The sequence below is a fragment of the Coregonus lavaretus genome (assembly GCF_964263955.1).
Source record: "Coregonus lavaretus genome assembly, chromosome: 36".
Classification (NCBI taxonomy): domain Eukaryota; kingdom Metazoa; phylum Chordata; class Actinopteri; order Salmoniformes; family Salmonidae; genus Coregonus; species Coregonus lavaretus.
The window spans coordinates 28,184,476-28,205,131 of NC_140023.1; the positions used below are offsets into that span (position 1 = coordinate 28,184,476).

A 20,656-nucleotide genomic window follows, 5' to 3' on the forward strand; every position below is an offset into this window, starting at 1 on the left:
AAGAGTTGGAGAACAACATGTATTTAGTCTTGCCCGCATTAAGTTTTAAACCAACCAGGGCTTTCTGTAAGGCAACAAGGTCAGATTGCAGCTCTAACATAGCCTGGTCAACAGTTGGGGAAATGGCATACATGCCACAATGACTACCGCCCTGTAGCACTCACTTCTGTATTCATGAAGTCATTTGAGAGGCTGGTTATGGCACACATTAACTCCACCATCCCAGACACACTAGACCCACTCCAGTTTGCATACAGCCCCAACAGATCCATAGACGACGCAATCTCAATTTCTCTCCGCACTGCACCCACCTAGATAAGAGGAATACCTATGTAAGAATGCTGTTCATTGGCTACAGCTCAGCGTCAAACACCATTGTCCCCTCCAAGCTTGTCACCAAGGTTCTGGGTTCTAAACACCTCCCTCTGCAACTAGATCCTGGACTTCCTGATGGGCCAACCCAAGGTGGTGAGTGTAGGCAACATCACCTTTGCCACGCTGACCCTTAACACAGGGGCCCCACAGGGGTGTGTGCTTAGTCCCCTCCTGTACTCCCTGTTCACGCACGATTCTAAAACCATTATCAAGTTCGCTGATGACACAACGGTGGTAGGCCTGATCACCGGCGACGATGAGACAGCCAACAGGGAGGAGGTCAGTGACCTGGCAGTGTGATGCCGGAGCAACAGCCTCTCCCTCAACGTCAGCAAGACCAAGGAGCTGATCGTGGACTACAGGAAAGGAGGGGGGCAGCAGCACGTCCACATCGATGGGGCAGCAGTGGAGCAGATGGACAGCTTCAAGTTCCTCAGTGTCCAAATCACTAAAGACTTAAAATGGTCCAAACACACACTCACAGTCGTGAAGAAGGTGCGACGGTACCTCTCCCACCTCAGGAGGTTGAAAATGTTTGGCATGGGCCTTCAAATCGTGAAAAGGTTCTACAGCTGTACCATTGAGAGCATATTGACTGGCTGCATCGCTGCTTGGTATGGCAATAGCACCGCCTTCGATCGCATGGTGCTACAGAGGGTTGTGCGGACAGTCCAGTACATCGCTGGGGCCGAGCTCCCTGCCATCCAGGACCTCTATATCAGGCAGTGTGAAAAGAAGGCCCGGAAAATCGTCATACTCCATCCACCCAAGCCATAGACTATTTTCTCTGCTGCCGCACGGCAAGAGGTACCGGTGCATCAGGTCTGACACCAACAGGCTCTTGAACAGCTTCAATCCCCAAGCAATACGACTGATAAATAGCTAACAAAATAGCTACACGGACTGAGTTTACCTTGTATCTTTATTGACCTTTTATTTCAATATTTTTACTGTCTCTATGCACACTCACAGGGCCACACACACTGTCACTTCAACATACACACAAACACTCACTCCATCATTTTCTCACTCACACATAATTTGCACATATATTTATACTGACTCTACACACCCACTCACATACAAGCTGCTGCTACTCTGTTTTATCTTATATCCTGTTGCTTAGTCCCCTTACCCCTATTCATATCTACCTCCATCACTCCAGTATCCCTGCACATATGGTATTGGATCTGACTTTTTAAATATTTCCTGTATATAGTAAGCTTACTTACTTACTTACTTTAATGTGTATTTCATATTTCCTATTCTTATTTTAAATTGTTTTCTAGTAATACATTGTTATTGATTATTGCATTGAGTTTGCAAGAAAGGCATTTCACTTTACTTGTGCATGTGACATTAAAACTTGAAATAGTGTCATCTGCATACATATGAATATTAAACGTTTTAACAGATAGACCAATATTATTTATATAAATGGTAAAGAGAACAGGTCCCAATACCAATGCCTCCGGCATCTTTTGTAATATCCAGGAAACTAGACTTAACGCCATCAGAAATCACACATTGTGTCCTGTTTGACAGAGAATTCTCAAACCACTTGCAGGAAGTCTGATCCAGGCCTATATCAGTCAACCTTTGAATGTGATGGGCAACAGTGTCGAAGGCCTTGGAAAGGTCTATAAGCAGCACACATTTTTTTAATGATCTAAGCAATTTAACACCATCTAAAACATGCGTAGCAGCTGAAACGGTGCTATGTCCAGGTCTAAAACCAGATTGGTGCACATTTAATAATAGAGTGAGAAGTCAAAGTTGTTAGCTGAGAGCCAGGGATTGTAAAACTTTGGAAAGGCTAGATAATTTAGAAATTGGACGGTAGTTCTAGTTAAGTCAGAAGGATCTCCTCTTTTATGTAGGGGGAGGATGTGCCCCTTTCCAGATCTTAGTGATAACACCAGCAACAATTGAGGCGCGGTTGAAAACCAAAATGACCGATAACCTATCCTCATTCCTCTTACTGGCCTATCATAAAAGCATTAAGACAAGTTAAAGTTAGAAACAGTAGCTTATTTCCGAAATATTCTAGCCTACAAAGGTGCTGTCCAATGTAAGTCTGTAGCCTAGGAATAGGCTATTCTCATTCACAGCTTTATGATAGATAGAAAAACAATTGTTTATTTTTCTATTGTCTGAGGCAAATAAAGCTATTATTATCCAGTTCTGAAGACTGCTTCGGTCCAGCCCATGCTGTCACTACAATAAGACAGCCGGTTCCTCACCAGTCACTGCTCCATCACAGCGCGCCACACAGACACGTGTGTGTGTGTATATGTGTTGTTTTTGGTTCGCCAATAGGGGGCGATAGCATCAATCACACATAATCACGATAGGACCAAGGTTGACGTCTCCCAACTAGTGTGCGTGCGTGCGTATACGAGTGTGTGCGTGTGTGTGCACGTGTGTGACTGTATTAGCGGAAATGTGCGAGTTTAGTCTGGTTGCACCTCATAGTGTTAGACTAATGTGAATGGGCCCCTTACCTCTCGTGATCTCAGCCCTTTGTGGAGAGGGGATGGGAACCCAGAAACCTGGCAGCTTACCGACTGACCTTCTAGCACCTCTCCCCAAGCCCCCTTTCTCTCTTTGCCCCCCACCTTCTTTTCTCATTCTCTTCCCACTTCATCTTTTACATTCTTCTTTCTCTCTGTCTGGGCCTTTGTGCACCCCCCTTTTTATTTTCCAGTGCATCTATTTTATTAGGGGTTCAAACAGCAAAGCTGGTGCAACCCTATTGTATTTGTTGGCTATTATTTTATTTATTATTATTATTATTATTATTATTATTATTATTATTATTATTATTATTAGGGGTTCAGCAGCGAAGCACATTCAGATCGACCACACGGTGGCACTACTCCTCTGGCACCGAATGACCGATCTTTGCAATGCCATGCCAATTGGACACATGGGGGTGCTATAACAAACAATTTAAAATGCCAACTTTTAAAGCTCACGCCACGCACGCAGTGTAACCTAGTCATGAAATGTGGTACATAGGACACTCGCCTCACAAGGAACAAATTTGCCTCAAGGACCCATGAGGTCCGCCGTGATGGATTTTCCGCCGTTTTGAATTTTGTGAAACCACTTTGCCAATCTAGATTAAACTTGATCTATGGCATCTATGGACCAAGGTCTCTCAACAAAATATTTTTCAGGCTAGTATATTAAACAACATGGCCGCTACTGACCAATAAACATTAATGTGGGTGCGGTCTGGCAAATAAATGCATATAAATCAGGCAGATATTCGTGTTGTAACAAAACTTTGTACAAATGTTGGTGCAACGTCAAGACTCAACATACAGTACCAGTCAAAAGTTTGGACACACCTACTCATTCAAGGGTTTTTCTTTATTGTTAATATTTTCTACATTGTAGAATAATCGTGACGACATCAAAACTATGAAATATCACATATGGAATCATGTAGTAACCAAAAAATTGTTAAACAAATCAAAATAAATTTTATATTTGAGATTCTTCAAAGTAGCTACCCTTTGCCTTGATGACAGCTTTGCACACTCGTGGCATTCTCTCAACCAGCTTCATGAGGTAGTCACCAGGAATGTGTTTCAATTAACAGGTTTGCCTTGTTAAAAGTTAATTTGTGGAATTTATTTCCTTCTTAATGCGTTTGAGCCAATCAGTTGTGTTGTGACAAGGTAGGGGAGGTATACAGAAGATAGCCCTATTTGGTAAAAGACCAAGTCCATATTATGGCAAGAACAGCTCAAATAAGCAAAGAGAAACGACAGTCCAGACATGAAGGTCAGTCAATCCGGAAAATTACAAGAACTTTGAACGTTTCTTCAAGTGCAGTCGCAAAAACCATCAAGCGCTATGATGAAACAGTCTCTCATGAGGACCGCCACAGGAAAGGAAGACCCAGAGTTACCTCTACTGCAGAGGATAAGTTCATTAGAGTTACCAGCCTCAGAAATTGCAGCCCAAATAAATGCTTCACAGAGTTCAAGTAACAGACACATCTCAACATCAACTGTTCAGAGGAGACTGCGTGAATCAGGCCTTCATGGTCGAATTGTTGCAAAGAAACCACTACTAAAGGACACCAATAAGAAGACTTGCTTGGGCTAAGAAACACGAGTAATGGACATTAGACCGGTGGAAATCTGTTCTTTGGTCTGATGAGTCCAAATGTGAGATTTTTTGTTCCAACCACTGTGTCTTTGTGAGACGCAGAGTAGGTGAACGGATGATCTCCACGTGTGGTTCCCACCGTGAAGCATGGATAAGGAGGTGTTATTTTGCTTTGCTGGTGACACTCTGTGATTTTCTTTAGAATTCAAGGCAGACTTAACCAGCATGGCTACCACAGCATTCTGCAGCAATACACCATCCCATCTGTTTTGGGCTTAGTGGGACTATCATTTGTTTTTCAACAAGACAATGAACAAACACACCTCCAGGCTGTGTAAGGACTTTTTGACCAAGAAGGAGAGTGATGGAGTGCTGCATCAGATGACCTGGCCTCCACAATCACCTGACCTGAACCCAATTGAGAGGTTTAGGATGAGTTGGACCGCAGAGTGAAGGAAAAGCAGCCAACAAGTGCTCAGCATATGTGGGAACTCCTTCAAAACTGTTGGAAAAGCATTCCAGGTGAAGCTGGTTGAGAGAATGCCAAGAGTGGGCAAAGCTGTCATCAAGGCAAATAATCTGAAATGTAAAATATATTTTGATTTGTTATACACTTTTTTGGTTACTACATGATTCAATATGTGTTATTTCATAGTTTTGATGTCTTCACTATTATTCTACAACGTAGAAAATAGTAAAAATAAAGAATAACCAATGTATGAGTAGGTGTGTCCACATTTTTGACTGTTACTATACTTCTGCCTGGTAGCGTGTGTCCAATTTGTCCTGATGGTGGCACAGTGGGCCCAAAGCTTGAACCCCGGCATTGCCACTTGCAGCTTTAATTACACTTTTTTTTGCTCTTAAGAGAAAAGTTAAAGAAAAAAAGCTCTCCCCCTTGAGCGGGTGAAAGAAAGAGCAATGAAGGAAGAGTGAAACTAAAGGTGGAAAAGGGGTGGAATTTACTTATGGAAAAGTGAAGGAAATAGAGAAATAGAAAGCCCCCCCCCATGTCTCGACCGCCACCTCCGGAGGTAGCGCAGGACACTCACCCCACAGTTGCCCCCCTTTAAGCAGGGTAGTGTAAACATAATTGTCTTGTTGAACCAACACTCCTACAGTATAAATGGTAATAGCAGTGCAATGCTTTTGAAACAGCTGAAATGTATAGACATTTTCCTAATATTTGAGACTGGTTTTATTCGTTTTTACCCGAAATTGCAGTAACAGCCTGCTACATTCTGAAATTGTCGCAGTAGCTGCCGGCTGCACTGGGCCACGTAAAACTATGAAAGCCCATCCCCACCACCAAAAACATGTTAAATGTAGATCATACAAATAGGATATGTTTTTTTTTCTCCATTTGTAACATTGTGAAATGATTTCAGAGGTGGCACCATAGGTCCCAGAGTGGTGGGGGATAAATTGTTTTCCTGGGGCCCAGAGTTTTTCCTGTTCTGGTAGTAGGCTAACCTAATTTTTAACATTTTAGTCATTTAGCAGACGCTCTTATCCAGAGCGACTTACAGTTAGTGAGTGCATACATATTTATTTATTTTTCATACTGGCCCCCCGTGGGAATCGAACCCACAACCCTGGCGTTGCAAACGCCATGCTCTACCAACTGAGCTACATCCCTGCCTGCCATTCCCTCCCCTGCCCTGGACAACGCTGGGCCAATTGTGCGCCGCCCCATGGGTCTCCCGGTCGCGGCCGGCTACGACAGAGCCTGTATTCGAACCAGGATCTCTAGTGGCACAGCTAGCACTGCGATGCAGTGCCTTAGACCACTGCGCCACTAATCAACTCCAGACCTTAGTTGTAGTGTATGACATGGTAATAAATCAACTGTTTTATACGGGTTATGATGTGACCAGATTATCTAATCAGGTCATATGGTTAAAAAATATATAAACTTATGGGGAAAAGTCCTGGCCCTAGGGAGGATGAAAACATTAAAACCCTTTACACAGACAGAGACCACTGCAATTGGACAATAAAACTAACAGGGCTGAGCTCGCTGAATGCAGGGTTGCATTGTGTAGGACTTTTGCATCTGTAATTTAAAGAAATACTCATACAGTGTCAGTTATGTCATCACTATTGTGTTGATTGATTAATTCCAGTCTATATAATTTTGGATTAAAAAGGCCTAGGTAGCCTAGCCACCCGAAGTTTGAATATAAACCAAATATACAGTATATAACATTGATGTGCACCATTTATTTATTTATTATCAGTTAAACTACTACTACTAATTTGATGGTTGTAGCCATCAGTTGTCCCATTAGCAAACGTATTTCATTTCAAACTTGACATATTTCTAGTATAGGCTACTTATCGTAATGAACGATATCTGCGATAAGTGATCGGTATGGTCGGTGTCGATAATTTTCGGTTTATCGTCCCAGCTCTATTTGGTTGCATTATTCAATAGTGTAATATGTTTTAGAAGAAAGGTTTGTCATTGTTGTATAGTGTGTGCTTACTGGCTAGTGGCTACTGTGATATTTACGGTCAATTTGAGCTGCGGACCAAGATTGTCGCGTTGCCAGCCACAACCAAAGGTAAGGCGCAAGGATGTAATGTGTATTGAAAAGTAGAAATCTCTTTCGCCACTCGGCTCATATCTCGTAGTGGGAATAGGGCCTTACATTCCATATCAGTTTGACATGTAAAAATCACATTTCCTTCACTCAGTCATTACCAGTGGAAGTATTGTAGCTATAACAATTTAAACCGCTGTTCTGAACTAATATTTATACCAAACGTTTTAGGGTGTATACACAGATCGGCTACATAGCTACACATCCATAGCATCGTTTTTTTAAAATCCTCCACTACACAATAAGCAAGAAAAGTTAGCTACCTGCATTGGCAAATATCTCTAACATTAACGTTACGTTACTACAATAAAGAACAATGATAAGTGATTGACTTTGAAATATTTTTTAATGAATAGCAAGACAAACTTACAAAAATGTCCATTCAATTTGCAGTAAATGCTTTTAGCTAGCTACCTAGAGTCTTTACATCCACTGGGTTTCACAAGATTACAGCCTGGTTTGCTCAGGAGTCCCTAAAACGTTCAACGATATGAATTACAATTCATACAAATGTCAAATGCACATATAGCAAGTGAAATGTATAGCTAGTTGGCTAATGTTAGCTAGTCAGCTAGCTTGTTAAATAGCGATTTTCATAAATGTACACTCTGACCCAAACATCTGCATAATCGTTTGACTCTACATTAACTAACATATTCCTCTTAACTGTACATTTTTTTGCATGATTCGGTGTGAAGTTATAATTACTTATATTTGCTTCCATCCTAGTATTTTTGTCAGCCATCTTCCCGAAGCAACTTTAGAGCCTTGGGTCGCAGAGCTTCATGTGCGTTTTGATTACCACGCAATAAAGTCTACATTTCAATTCGCTTCGTTTGAAGGGCCAACTAGAGGGCTGAAAAGGCACTACCCCTCTGTCAAAGTTGAATTGGAACACTACTCTGACTCGATGCGGCTCGCGGGATCGGACAACACAAAGGGGGAGGGCTAACTGCTCGTGTGGTAACACACAGCTTCCCATTCATTTTCAAAAGGAATGAAAGTGGTGAGAAGCAGAGTGGGCGGGGGACTGTTGGGAAGCACGGACGTGGCGTGGGAGGCGGTGAAAAAGTGCAGCATTTTCCCAACTTTATGCAAATCACCAGCGGCGATCACTGGGCGATGACCAATCATATCGAGTGGTTCCCATGACAAATTTGACGTTGTACGACCCAACACTGGAGATTTTCTTCAGCAAAGATGGCTGACAAAAATACTAGGATGGCCGCAAATGTAAGTAATTATAACGTCATAATGAATCATGCAAAAAAATTACAGTTGAGAAGAATACAGTGCATTCAGAAGGTATTCAGACCCGTTGACCTTTTCCACATTTTGTTACAGTACAGCCTTATTCCAAAATGGATTACATTTAGTATTTTTCTCATCAATCTATACACAATACCCCATAATGACAAAGTGAAAACATTGCATGTCTCATTGCAAATTTATAAAACATAAAAACAAACTTTATTTACATAAGTATTCAGACCCTTTGCAATGAGACATATAATTGAGCTCAGGTGCATCCTGTTTCCATTGATCATCATTGATGTTTCTACAACTTGATTGGCGTCCACCTGTGGTAATTTCAATTGATTGGACATGATTTGGAAAGGCACACACCTGTCAATATAAGGTCCCACAGTTGACAGTGCATGTCAGAGCAAAAGCCAAGAGGTCCAAGGAATTGTCCGTAGAGCTCCGAGACAGGATTGTGTCGGCACAGATCTGGGGAAGGGTACCAAAACATTTCTGCAGCATTGAAGGTCCCCAAGAACATTGGCCTCCATCATTCTTAAATGGAAGAAGTTTGGAACCACCAAGACTTTTTCTAGAGCTGGCCGCCCGGCTAAACTGAGTAATCGGGGGAGAAGGGCCTTGGTCAGGGAGGTGACCAAGAACCCGATGGTCACTCTGACAGAGCTCCAGAGTTTCTCTGTGGAGATGGGGGATCCTTCCAGAAGGACAATCATCTCTGCAGCACTCAACCAATCAGGCCTTTGGTAGAGTGGCCAGACGGAAGCCACTCCTCAGTAAAAGGCACATGACAGCCCGCTTGGAGTTTTCCAAAAAACACCTAAAAGACTGACCATGAGAAACAAGATTATCTGGTCTGATGAAACCAAGATTGAACTCTTTGGCCTGAATGCCAAGCGTCACGCACGTCTGGAGGAAACCTGGCACCATCCCTACTGTGAAGCATGGTGGTGGCAGCATCATGTTGTGAGGATGTTTTTCAGTGGCAGGGACTGGGAAACTAGTCAGGATCGAGGGAAAGATGAACGGAGCAAAGTACAGAGATATCAGCGCCACTCCCCATCTAACCTGACAAAGCTTGAGAGAAGAATGGGAGAAACTCCCCAAATACAGGTATGCCAAGCTTGTGGCGTCATACCAAAGAAGACTTGAGGCTGTAATCGCTGCTAAAGGTGCTTCAACAAAGTACTGAGTAAAGGGTCTGAATACTTATGTAACTGTGATATATCAATTTTTTTAAATAAATACATTTAAAAACCTGTTTTTGCTTTGTAATTATGGGGTATTGTGTGTAGATTGATGAGGGGGAAAAAACTATTTAATCAATTTTAGAATAAGGCTGTAACGTAACAATCTGGAAAAAGTCAAGGGGTCTGGATACTTTCCAAATGCACTCTATGTTAATGTAAGGGAGAAACGATTCTGCATATTTTTTTGTCATAAAGTTAATTTACAAAATTGACTATTTAACAAGCTAGCTAACATTAGCCAGCTAGCTAGCTAGTTTTATGGCCGTTGTGACATGAGTTTGAAATTGTAATTCGTGTTGAATGTTTTCGTGACTCCTGAGAACCAGCAAACCAGGCTGTCGTCTTGTGAAACAGTGGATGTAAAGAATCTAGCTAGCTAAAGCATTTGGTGCAAATTGAATGTACAATTTTGTAAGCTTGCCTTGCTGATATTTTCCATGCAATGCAGCTGAAGTAATGTAGCTAGCTAACTACTTTCTTGCTTATTGTGTAGTAGAGGATAAAAATACCTGTGTGCCTATGGATGTGGAGCTAGCTATGTAGCCAATCTGGTATAAATATTAGTTCAGAAACTAGCTATGAACCTCAGCTATCATAGCCGGTTGTATCGACTTCAAAACAATCTGAATGACATCAATGAAGCCTATGGATTGAGTAGAATATAATATGTCTTTATTGTGCCAAGGATGCCAGTCGAATGTGCATGTAGTTATTAGTAAGCATCAGATCCCCACATTGTAGCCTGCACATTGAATATATTCACTGATCTTTTACTCTACCTTGGCAAATAAAGGTGTGGTTCAGGTATGAATGTATGTGAGACATTCTTATTCAGTCATATCCAATACCAGGAGTATCAAACTAAAGTATTTGAATGGTGCTGTGTCTGCATGTATGTATTACAATTATACACTTCAACAGGGTTTACCAATCCTGGTCCTGGGACATCAATGGTTACACATTGTAACTATGCAATAGACTAGAAACATGATTTAACTAGTTAAAGGCTGATTTGTAATTCATATATACAGAAACAGAATTTGAAAAACAGTACACTACACTTCCTATGCATCATTTAAATACTCTAAAACCAGTTCATCTGAATATCTAATTTCCTTCATCTGCACTGATCTGAGGATAGGTATAGTATTTCATAGAATGTTAAACTCTTTATTGAAAGTTAATTATCCAAGTGTTATAAATACATAATACATGCATTATAAATATTGTAATATTATAAATAAAAGTTAAATCTGTACTTCAATGCACATCTGGTGTGCATTATAAAACCGAGGAAGAAAGAGGAGGTGGCGAGAGGTGTAAAAGACAAAGGGAAAGAGGTAAGAACAGAGGATCATTTGAAGACAGTACATGATTAATGAATTACAGTGCTACTAAACTTAAAATTCTCTCAGTTCATCACAATTACATAATAGTGTCTCTAGCGGGGTGTCTCCTAACCAGCCTTGGGCCCCCAGTTGGCCGGAAGGTTGTATGTGTGTGTATATATATATATATATTATATTATATATATATTATATATATATTATATATATATAATTTAACTAGGCAAGTCAGTTAAGAACAAATTCTTATTTACAATGACTGCTTACACCGGCCAAACCCAGACGATGCTGGGCCAATTGTGCGCCGCCGTATGGGACTCCCAATCATGGCCGGTTGTGATACAGCCTGGACTCGAACCAGGGGGTCTGTAGTGATATATATATATATATATATATATATATATATATATATATATATATATATATATATATATATATATATATATATATATATATATACTACCGTTCAAAAGTTTGGGGTCACTTAGAAATGTCCTTGTTTTCGAAAGAAAAGCAATTTTTTCAAATTGACCAGAAATACAGTGTAGACATTGTTAATGTTGTAAATGGCTATTGTAGCTGGAAACGCAGATTTTTAATGGAAAATCTACATAGGCGTACAGAAGCCCATTTATCAGCAACCATCAGTCCTGTGTTCCAATGGCACGTTGTGTTTGCTAATCCAAGTTTATCATTTTGAAAGGCTAATTGATCATTAGAAAATCCTTTTGCAATTATGTTAGCACAGCTGAAAATTGTTGTGCTGATTTTAAAGAAGCAATAAAACTGGCCTTCTTGAGACTAGTTGAATATCTGGAGCATCAGCAATTGTAGGTTCGATTACAAGCTCAAAATGGCCAGAAACAACTTTCTTCTGAAACTTGTCAGTCTATTCTTGTTCTGAGAAATGAAGGCTATTCTTTGCGAGAAATTGCCAAGAAACTGAAGATCTCGTACAATGCTGTATACTGCTCCCTTCACAGAACAGCGCAAACTGGCTCTAACCAGAATAGAAAGAGGAGTGGGAGGCCCCGGTACACAACTGAGCAAGAGGACAAATACATTAGTGTCTAGTTTGAGACAGACGCCTCACAGGTCCTCAACTGGCAGCTTCACTAAATAGTACCCGCAAAACACCAGTCTCAACATCAACAGTGAAGAGGCGACTCCGGAATGCTGACCTTCTAGGCAGAATTGCAAAGAAAAAGCCATATCTCAGACTGCCCATCTTAATATTTTCTTTTTATTGGCCAGTCTGAGATATGGCTTTTTCTTTGCAACTCTGCCTAGAAGGCCTCCCACGCTTTCTATTCTGGTTAGAGCCCGTTTGCGCTGTTCTGTGAAGGGAGTAGTACACAGCGTTGTATGAGATCTTCAGTTTCTTGGCGATTTGATATACCCTATCTGAAAGATAATAAGTTAATGAATTTTGTTGACATGATGCAACCATAGCCTCAGCTACTATAGCACAGAGAAATACATCTTAAAACATGCTATGCTGTTCTTTTGAAATAGTCATAGTATCATGTTTTTTTATGACCTTCCTAAACAAAATATGAATGGATTTCTTTGTGATTGTGTATATTAAATTGATTTATTAGACTGGCGGCTATTGGTAAGCTACTCGTTGAGTCTCGCATATTCTACTGTTAATATGCATACCACGCAGCAGACCTTCATGGCACTTTGAGGATGAAATGCTCAGTAAGTCTTTGTCTTTTATGATATTTATCTTAATGTAGGCCTATTGCTAGAGTGTAAAATACACATATTTTGGTAAATTCAGAGACAGGTAGGTTCAAGGTTTTTATTGAAATGACATGGAGCTGTAGGACTAAGAGTACTGTTTACTTTAGCTGTCTTAACATAACTTACTTATTGGACTAAAGGCCTACTTCAATATAAACTCAGCAAAAAAAGAAACCCTGTCTTTCAAAGATAATTCGTAAAAATCCAAATAACTTCACAGATCTTAATTTTAAAGGGTTTAAACACTGTTTCCCATGCTTGTTCAATTAACCATAAACAATTAATGAACATGCACCTGTGGAACGGTCGTTAAGACACTAACAGCTTACAGGCGGTAGGCAATTAATGTCACAGTTGGGAAAACTAAGGACACTAAAGAGGCCTTTCTACTGACTCTGAAAAACACCAAAAGAAAGATGCCCAGGGTCCCTGCTCATCTGCGTGAACGTGCCTTAGGCATGCTGCAAGGAGGCATGAGGACTGCAGATGTGGCCAGGGCAATAAATTGCAATGTCCGTACTGTGAGACGCCTAAGACAGCGCTACAGGGAAACAGGACGGACAGCTGATCGTCCTCGCAGTGGCAGACCGTGTAACAACACCTGCATAGGATCGGTACATCCGAACATCACACCTGCGGGTCAGGTACAGGATGGCAACAACAACTGCCCGAGTTACACCAGAAACGCACAATCCCTCCATCAGTGCTCAGACTATCCGCAATAGGCTGAGAGAGGCTGGACTGAGGGCTTGTAGGCCTGTTGGAAGGCAGGTCCTCACCAGACATCACCGGCAACAATGTCGCCTGTGGGCACAAACCCACCGTCACTGGACCAGACAGACTGGCAAAACGTGCTCTTCACTGACGAGTCGTGGTTTTGTCTCACCAGGGGTGATGGTCGGATTCGCGTTTATCGTCAAAGGAATGAGCGTTACACCGAGGCATGTACTCTGGAGCGGGATCGATTTGGAGGTGGAGGGTCCGTCATGGTCTGGGGCGATGTGTCACAGCATCATCTGACTGAGCTCCAGCATGACAATGCCACCAGCCATACTGCTCGTTCTGTGCGTGATTTCCTGCAAGACAGGAATGTCAGTGTTCTGCCATGGCCAGCGAAGAGCCCGGATCTCAATCCCATTGAGCACGTCTGGGACCTGTTGGATTGGAGGGTGAGGGCTAGGGCCATTCCCCTCAGAAATGTCCAGGAACTTGCAGGTGCCTTGGTGGAAGAGTGGGGTAACATCTCACAGCAAGAACTGGCAAATCTGGTGCAGTCCATGAGGAGGAGATGCACTGCAGTACTTAATGCAGCTGGTGGCCACACCAGATACTGACTGTTACTTTTGTCTGTGGAACCTGTTCAGTTTTTGTCTGGTGTTGAATCTTATGTTCATACAAATATTTACACATGTTAAGTTTGCTGAAAATAAACGCAGTTGACAGTGAGAGGATGTTTATATCAATCAATCATTCATGCATTTGTGCATGTCATCACCCCAGACAGCACATATAAATCTCCCCGACGTCTGCCCGATGTATACAGAGCATTTGCACATTGGCAAGATGTCGCAGAGAAGCCGGCATTAGATCACATTTGCCCTTCAGCAGCTGTTTGGATGATGCATGTCAAAGCTTCTAAATTATACTGGCAATAATAAATAAATACATTATTTAAACAAAACTCATTTAGCAGACGCGACTTACAGTAGTGAGTGCATACATTTCCATACTTTCTTTTAATTCATACTTGTCCCCCATGGGAATCGAACCCACAACCCTGGCGTTGCAAGCACCATGCTCTACCAATTGAGCTACAATTGACTATACTAGACTGTTAGTGATTTTGTTTGTGCGCAAAATGAAGAGAAGATTCAAGTGAATGTCAAGTTTATTAGGCTATTGCTATAATTAAACAATAAATAAACTACAACATGTCTGCTAAAGCAATTCAGTTCAGGAGTTAATTCAACTGTTTTTAATCTTGGCTGTACTAAAGACTTTAAAACCTTTTTTGTTAGAACAGACTATATGGGATTGATTATAATTTGTTTGTAAATTATTATTGTATTTGTTGTTGTTTACGCTGTTCGAAATGGTCAGAAAAAATCTAATTATGAATCACACATACTGTAATAGGCACTCAGAGCTTGTCGCAGTCGGCGTTCCAATTCATCCCAAAGGTGTTCGATGCGGTTGAGGTCAGGGCTTTGTGCAGGCCAGTCAGGTTTTTCCATGCCGATCTCGACAAACCATTTCTGTATGGACTTCGCTTTGTGCACAGGGGCATTGTCATGCTGAAACAGGAAAGGGCCTTCTCCAAACGGTTGCCACAAAGTTGGAAGCACAGAATTGTCTAGAATGTCATTGTATGCTTTGGCGTTAAGATTTCCCTTCACTGGAACTAAGGGGCCTAGCCCGAACCATGAAAACAGCCCCAGACCGTTATTCCTCCTCCACCAAACTTTACAGTTGGCAATATGCATTCGAGCAGGTAGCGTTCTCCTGCCATCCGCCAAACTCAGATTTGTCCGTCAGACTGCCAGATGGTGAAGCGTGATTCATCACTCCAAAGAACGCGTTTCCACTGCTCCAGAGTCCAATGGCAGCGAGCTTTACACCACTCCAGCCGACACTTGACATTGCACATGTTGATCTTAGGTTTGTTTGCGGCTGCTCGGCCATGGAAACCCATTTCATGAAGCTCCCGACGAACAATTGTGCTGACGTTGCTTCCAGAGGCAGTTTGGAACTCGGTAGTGAGTGTAGCAACCGAGGACAGACAATTTTTACGCGCTTCAGCACTCTGCAGTCCCGTTCTGTGAGCTTGTGTGGCCTTCCACTTTGCGGCTGAGCCATTGTTGCTCCTAGACGTTTCCACTTCACAATAACAGCTCTTATAGTTGACCGGGGCAGCTCTAGCAGGGCAGAAATTTGACGAACTGACTTGTTGGAAAGGTGGCATCCTATGACGGTGCCACGTTGAAAATCACTGAGCTCTTCAGTAAGGCCATTCTACTGCCAATGTTTGTCTATGGAGATTGCATGGCTGTGTGCTCGATTTTATACACCTGTCAGCAATGGGTGTGGCTGAAATAGCCAAATGCACTAATTTGAAGGGGTGTCCACGTACTTTTGTAGAAATAGTGTACAGTATTAAATTGTCACTCTAACTAAATACTCTATCTCTTTTCTCCAGGGAGGTTGCCTTCACCAGGCAGCTACAGAAACAATCCCCCAAGCTGTGCTACTACTATCTGGGCTTCTACATCCACTCCTGCAACAAGATGCGGTACAAGGTACGACAATGACATGTTTACTTTGTTCTGTTATACTCTGCTCTACTTGACTACTCTACTATACTCTGCTCTATTGTATTGTACTGTACTCTACCCTACTGTATTTACCCTGGTAAGATGCCAATAACTTCTCCAAGAGAATATTTCACTACAGTATTTCTATTATTCTGTATGATATCAAACAGAGAATGGGAGTTTTGCCCAGCTCCCTGACATGTCAGTGTGATTAATGGCTGAGGCTTTGATGTGAGCACAGTGTTTCCCCTATTCTATCTGTTTATTTTAATCTCCGCGCCTCTCCTCACCTCCATACAGACATTTATATGTGTGCAGTGCACTTGACGGAGGGACAGAGGATTAGAATGGATGTCTCCTCATCTATGTTCCAAATTGCACCCTATTCCCTATATAGTGCACTACTTTTGACCAGGGCTCTGGGCTTCGGTCAAAAGTGGTGCACTATGTACGAAATAGGGTGTAATTTGCGTTGCAGACCTTTTCTCTTACAGAAAATAGGGCGAGAAATTATTCGAGAAAATATATATATACAGTGAGGGAAAAAAGTATTTGATCCCCTGCTGATTTTGTACGTTTGCCCACTGACAAAGAAATGATCAGTCTATAATTTTAATGGTAGGTTTATTTGAACAGTGAGAGACAGAATAACAACAACAAAATCCAGAAAAACACATGTCAAAAATGTTATAAATTAATTTGCATTTTAATGAGGGAAATAAGTATTTGACCCCCTCTCAATCAGAAAGATTTCTGGCTCCCAGGTGTCTTTTATACAGGTAACGAGCTGAGATTAGGAGCACACTCTTAAAGGGAGTGCTCCTAATCTCAGCTTGTTACCTGTATAAAAGACACCTGTCAACAGAAGCAATCAATCAATCAGATTCCAAACTCTCCACCATGGCCAAGACCAAAGAGCTCGCCAAGGATGTCAGGGACAAGATTGTAGACCTACACAAGGCTGGAATGGGCTACAAGACCATCGCCAAGCAGCTTGGTGAGAAGGTGACAACAGTTGGTGCGATTATTCGCAAATGGAAGAAACACAAAAGAATGTATATCTCCCTCGGCCTGGGGCTCCATGCAAGATCTCACCTCGTGGAGTTGCAATGATCATGAGAACGGTGAGGAATCAGCCCAGAACTACACGGGAGGATCTTGTCAATGATCTCAAGGCAGCTGGGACCATAGTCACCAAGAAAACAATTGGTAACACACTACGCTGTGAAGGACTGAAATCCTGCAGCGCCCACAAGGTCCCCCTGCTCAAGAAAGCACATATACAGGCCCGTCTGAAGTTTGCCAATGAACATCTGAATGATTCAGAGGAGAACTGGGTGAAGGTGTTGTGGTCAGATGAGACCAAAATCGAGCTCTTTGGCATCAACTCAACTCGCCGTGTTTGGAGGAGGAGGAATGCTGCCTATGACCCCAAGAACACCATCCCCACTGTCAAACATTGAGTTGGAAACATTATGCTTTGGGGGTGTTTTTCTGCTAAGGGGACAGGACAACTTCACTGCATCAAAGGGACGATGGACAGGGCCATGTACCGTCAAATCTTGGGTGAGAACCTCCTTCCCTCAGCCAGGGCATTGAATATGGGTCATGGATGGGTATTCCAGCATGACAATGACCCAAAACACACGGCCAAGGCAACAAAGGAGTGGCTCAAGAAGAAGCACATTAAGGTCCTGGAGTGGCCTAGCCAGTCTCCAGACCTTAATCCCATAGAAAATCTGTGGAGGGAGCTGAAGGTTTGAGTTGCCAAACGTCAGGCTCGAAACCTTAATGACTTGGAGAAGATCTGCAAAGAGGAGTGGGACAAAATCCCTCCTGAGATGTGTGCAAACCTGGTGGCCAACTACAAGAAACGTCTGACCTCTGTAATTGCCAACAAGGGTTTTGCCACCAAGTACTAAGTCATGTTTTGCAGAGGGGTCAAATACTTATTTCCCTCATTAAAATGCTGATCAATTTATACCATTTTTGACATGTACTTTTCTGGATTTTTTTGTTATTCTCTGTCTCACTGTTCAAATAAACCTACCATTAAAATTATAGACTGATCATGTCTCTGTCAGTGGGCAAACGTACAAAATCAGCAGGGGATCAAATACTTTTTTCCCTCACTGTATATATACACTGCTCAAAATATTAAATTAACACTTAAACAACACAATGTAACTCCAAGTCAATCACACTTCTGTGAAATCAAACTGTCCACTATTGTCAATCAACACTGATTGACAATAAATTGCACATGCTGTTGTGCAAATGGTATAGACAAAAGGTGGAAATTATAGGCAATTAGCAAGACACCCCCAATAAAGGAGTGGTTTTGCAGGTGGTGACCACAGACCACTTCTCAGTTCCTATGCTTCCTGGCTGATGTTTTGGTCACTTTTGAATGCTGGCGGTGCTTTCACTCTAGTGGTAGCATGAGACGGAGTCTGCAACCCACACAAGCGGCTCAGGTAGTGCAGCTCATCCAGGATGGCACATCAATGCGAGCTGTGGCAAGAAGGTTTGCTGTGTCTGTAAGCGTAGTGTCCAGAGCATGGAGGCGCTACCAGGAGACAGGCCAGTACATCAGGAGACTTGGAGGAGGCCGTAGGAGGGCAACAACCCAGCAGCAGGACTGCTACCTCCGCCTTTGTGCAAGGAGGAGCAGGAGGAGCACTGCCAGAGCCCTGCAAAATGACCTCCAGCAGGCCACAAATGTGCATGTGTCTGCTCAAATGGTCAGAAACAGACTCCATGAGCGTGGTATGAGGGCCCGACGTCCACAGGTGGGGGCTGTGCTTACAGCCCAACACCGTGCAGGACGTTTGGCATTTGCCAGAGAACACCAAGATTGGCAAATTCGCCACTGGCGCCCTGTGCTCTTCACAGATGAAAGCAGGTTCACACTGAGCACGTGACAGACGTGACAGAGTGTGGAGACACCGTGTAGAACGTTCTGCTGCCTGCAACATCCTCCAGCATGACCGGTTTGGCGGTGGGTCAGCCATGGTGTGGGGTGGCATTTCTTTGGGGGGCCGCACAGCCCTCCATGTGCTCGCTAGAGGTAGCCTGACTGCCATTAGGTACCGAGATGAGATCCTCAGACCCCTTGTGAGACCATATGCTGGTGCGGTTGGCCCTGGGTTCCTCCTAATGCAAGACAATGCTAGACCTCATGTGGCTGGAGTGTGTCAGCAGTTCCTGCAAGAGGAAGGCATTGATGCTATGGACTGGACCGCCCGTTCACCAGACCTGAATCCAATTGAGCACATCTGGGACATCATGTCTCGCTCCATCCACCAACGCCACGTTGCACCACAGACTGTCCAGGAGTTGGCGGATGCTTTAGTCCAGGTCTGGGAGGAGATCCCTCAGGAGACCATCCGCCACCTCATCAGGAGCATGCCCAGGCGTTGTAGGGAGGTCATACAGGCACGTGGAGGCCACACACACTACTGAGCCTCATTTTGACTTGTTTTAAGGACATTACATCAAAGTTGGATCAGCCTGTAGTGTGGTTTTCCACTTTAATTTTGAGGGTGACTCCAAATCAGAAAAAGTTGAGGGTGAACGGAGACACCTGTGGACGGTGTTGATGCCTAACCTCTCCGGCTGGTGGCTACGGCGATCTGTTTCTCTCATTGTAACCCCAGTACATTCAGAGTACCACGTTGCTGAACGCCCTATCTGGCCCTCATGGAGAGCTCTCCCTCCTCTCCTTTCTCTCCCTTTGTCTTATTCTAGGTGCAAGGGTCTCAACATGGACAGCACAGTCTGAACTAGTGCTCTGGCTCTCTCTCTTCTCATTTTCACTCATTAGCCCCTACTCCTAAATGATGTCTCTGTGGGCCCCTCTACTGAGGAGCAAGACTCTGGTCCAGAGCCATAGCTTTGCTCTAGTCTATACATTGAGTAACAACAGCCCACTGAGATCTGTGTTCTCTTACTCAATGTGCTGTTACTGTTCTCACTCAGTGTGCAGAGTTGCTACTGCACTCAAACCCATAATCAGTCTGTATTTTGAACTGGGCACAGGAGAGATCAGAGGGTTGTGGGTTCGAGGCTGGGGCCAGGACATCTCGGGAACATAAACAGCCAGGGGGATTCTGAAAGGTAAATTCTTACATTCTCAATACTAGTGGTTTTGCTTTATCCAAAGCTCTAAGGCCTGGCTGCCTGACATTTGGGCCTGTTTAAAACTGGTTCAAATCCTCCCCTACTGTAGCCTGCTATGACATGGTGAAGCATTCGAAATGGGGTTTATAAGAGGTGGAGCACACACACAAAATACAAACACACACACACACTGGTAATCTATTAGAGCAGAATCGCTGATTTCATATACAGTAAAACCGCAGGGAGGGGAAGATATTAAATAAAGGTGATGTACTCGCCCACTGCAGATAGGAGGAATGAATAGACTGATAGAGAGAAAGAGTAAGGGAGAGCAGAGTGGGCTGCTAGAACCATTAGCGGTTGAGGGATAGGTCTCAGTGGAGACGGCTACTGTAACTCAGCAACACGAGGAGGAGTGTGTGCGACACACACACACACACACACACACACACGGGATATCCACATAACATTGACTGAGATGGGATGGTTTTGAGGAGGTTGGGTGAAAGTAA

The 20,656-nt window shown here is 43.0% G+C and overlaps 1 protein-coding gene across 2 annotated transcripts in view; it reads left to right on the top strand.

Moving 5' to 3' along the window:
• The window catches only part of LOC311110979 (arginyl-tRNA--protein transferase 1-like), a 183,068-nt gene that overhangs the window by 111,731 nt on the left and 50,681 nt on the right, over positions 1–20,656 (top strand). For both annotated transcript variants that reach the window (XM_084153638.1, XM_084153637.1), the window contains exon 10: positions 15,908–16,007. In XM_084153638.1, coding sequence (XP_084009764.1) covers positions 15,908–16,007 — 100 coding nt within the window. The remainder of the gene's footprint in view (positions 1–15,907; positions 16,008–20,656) is intronic.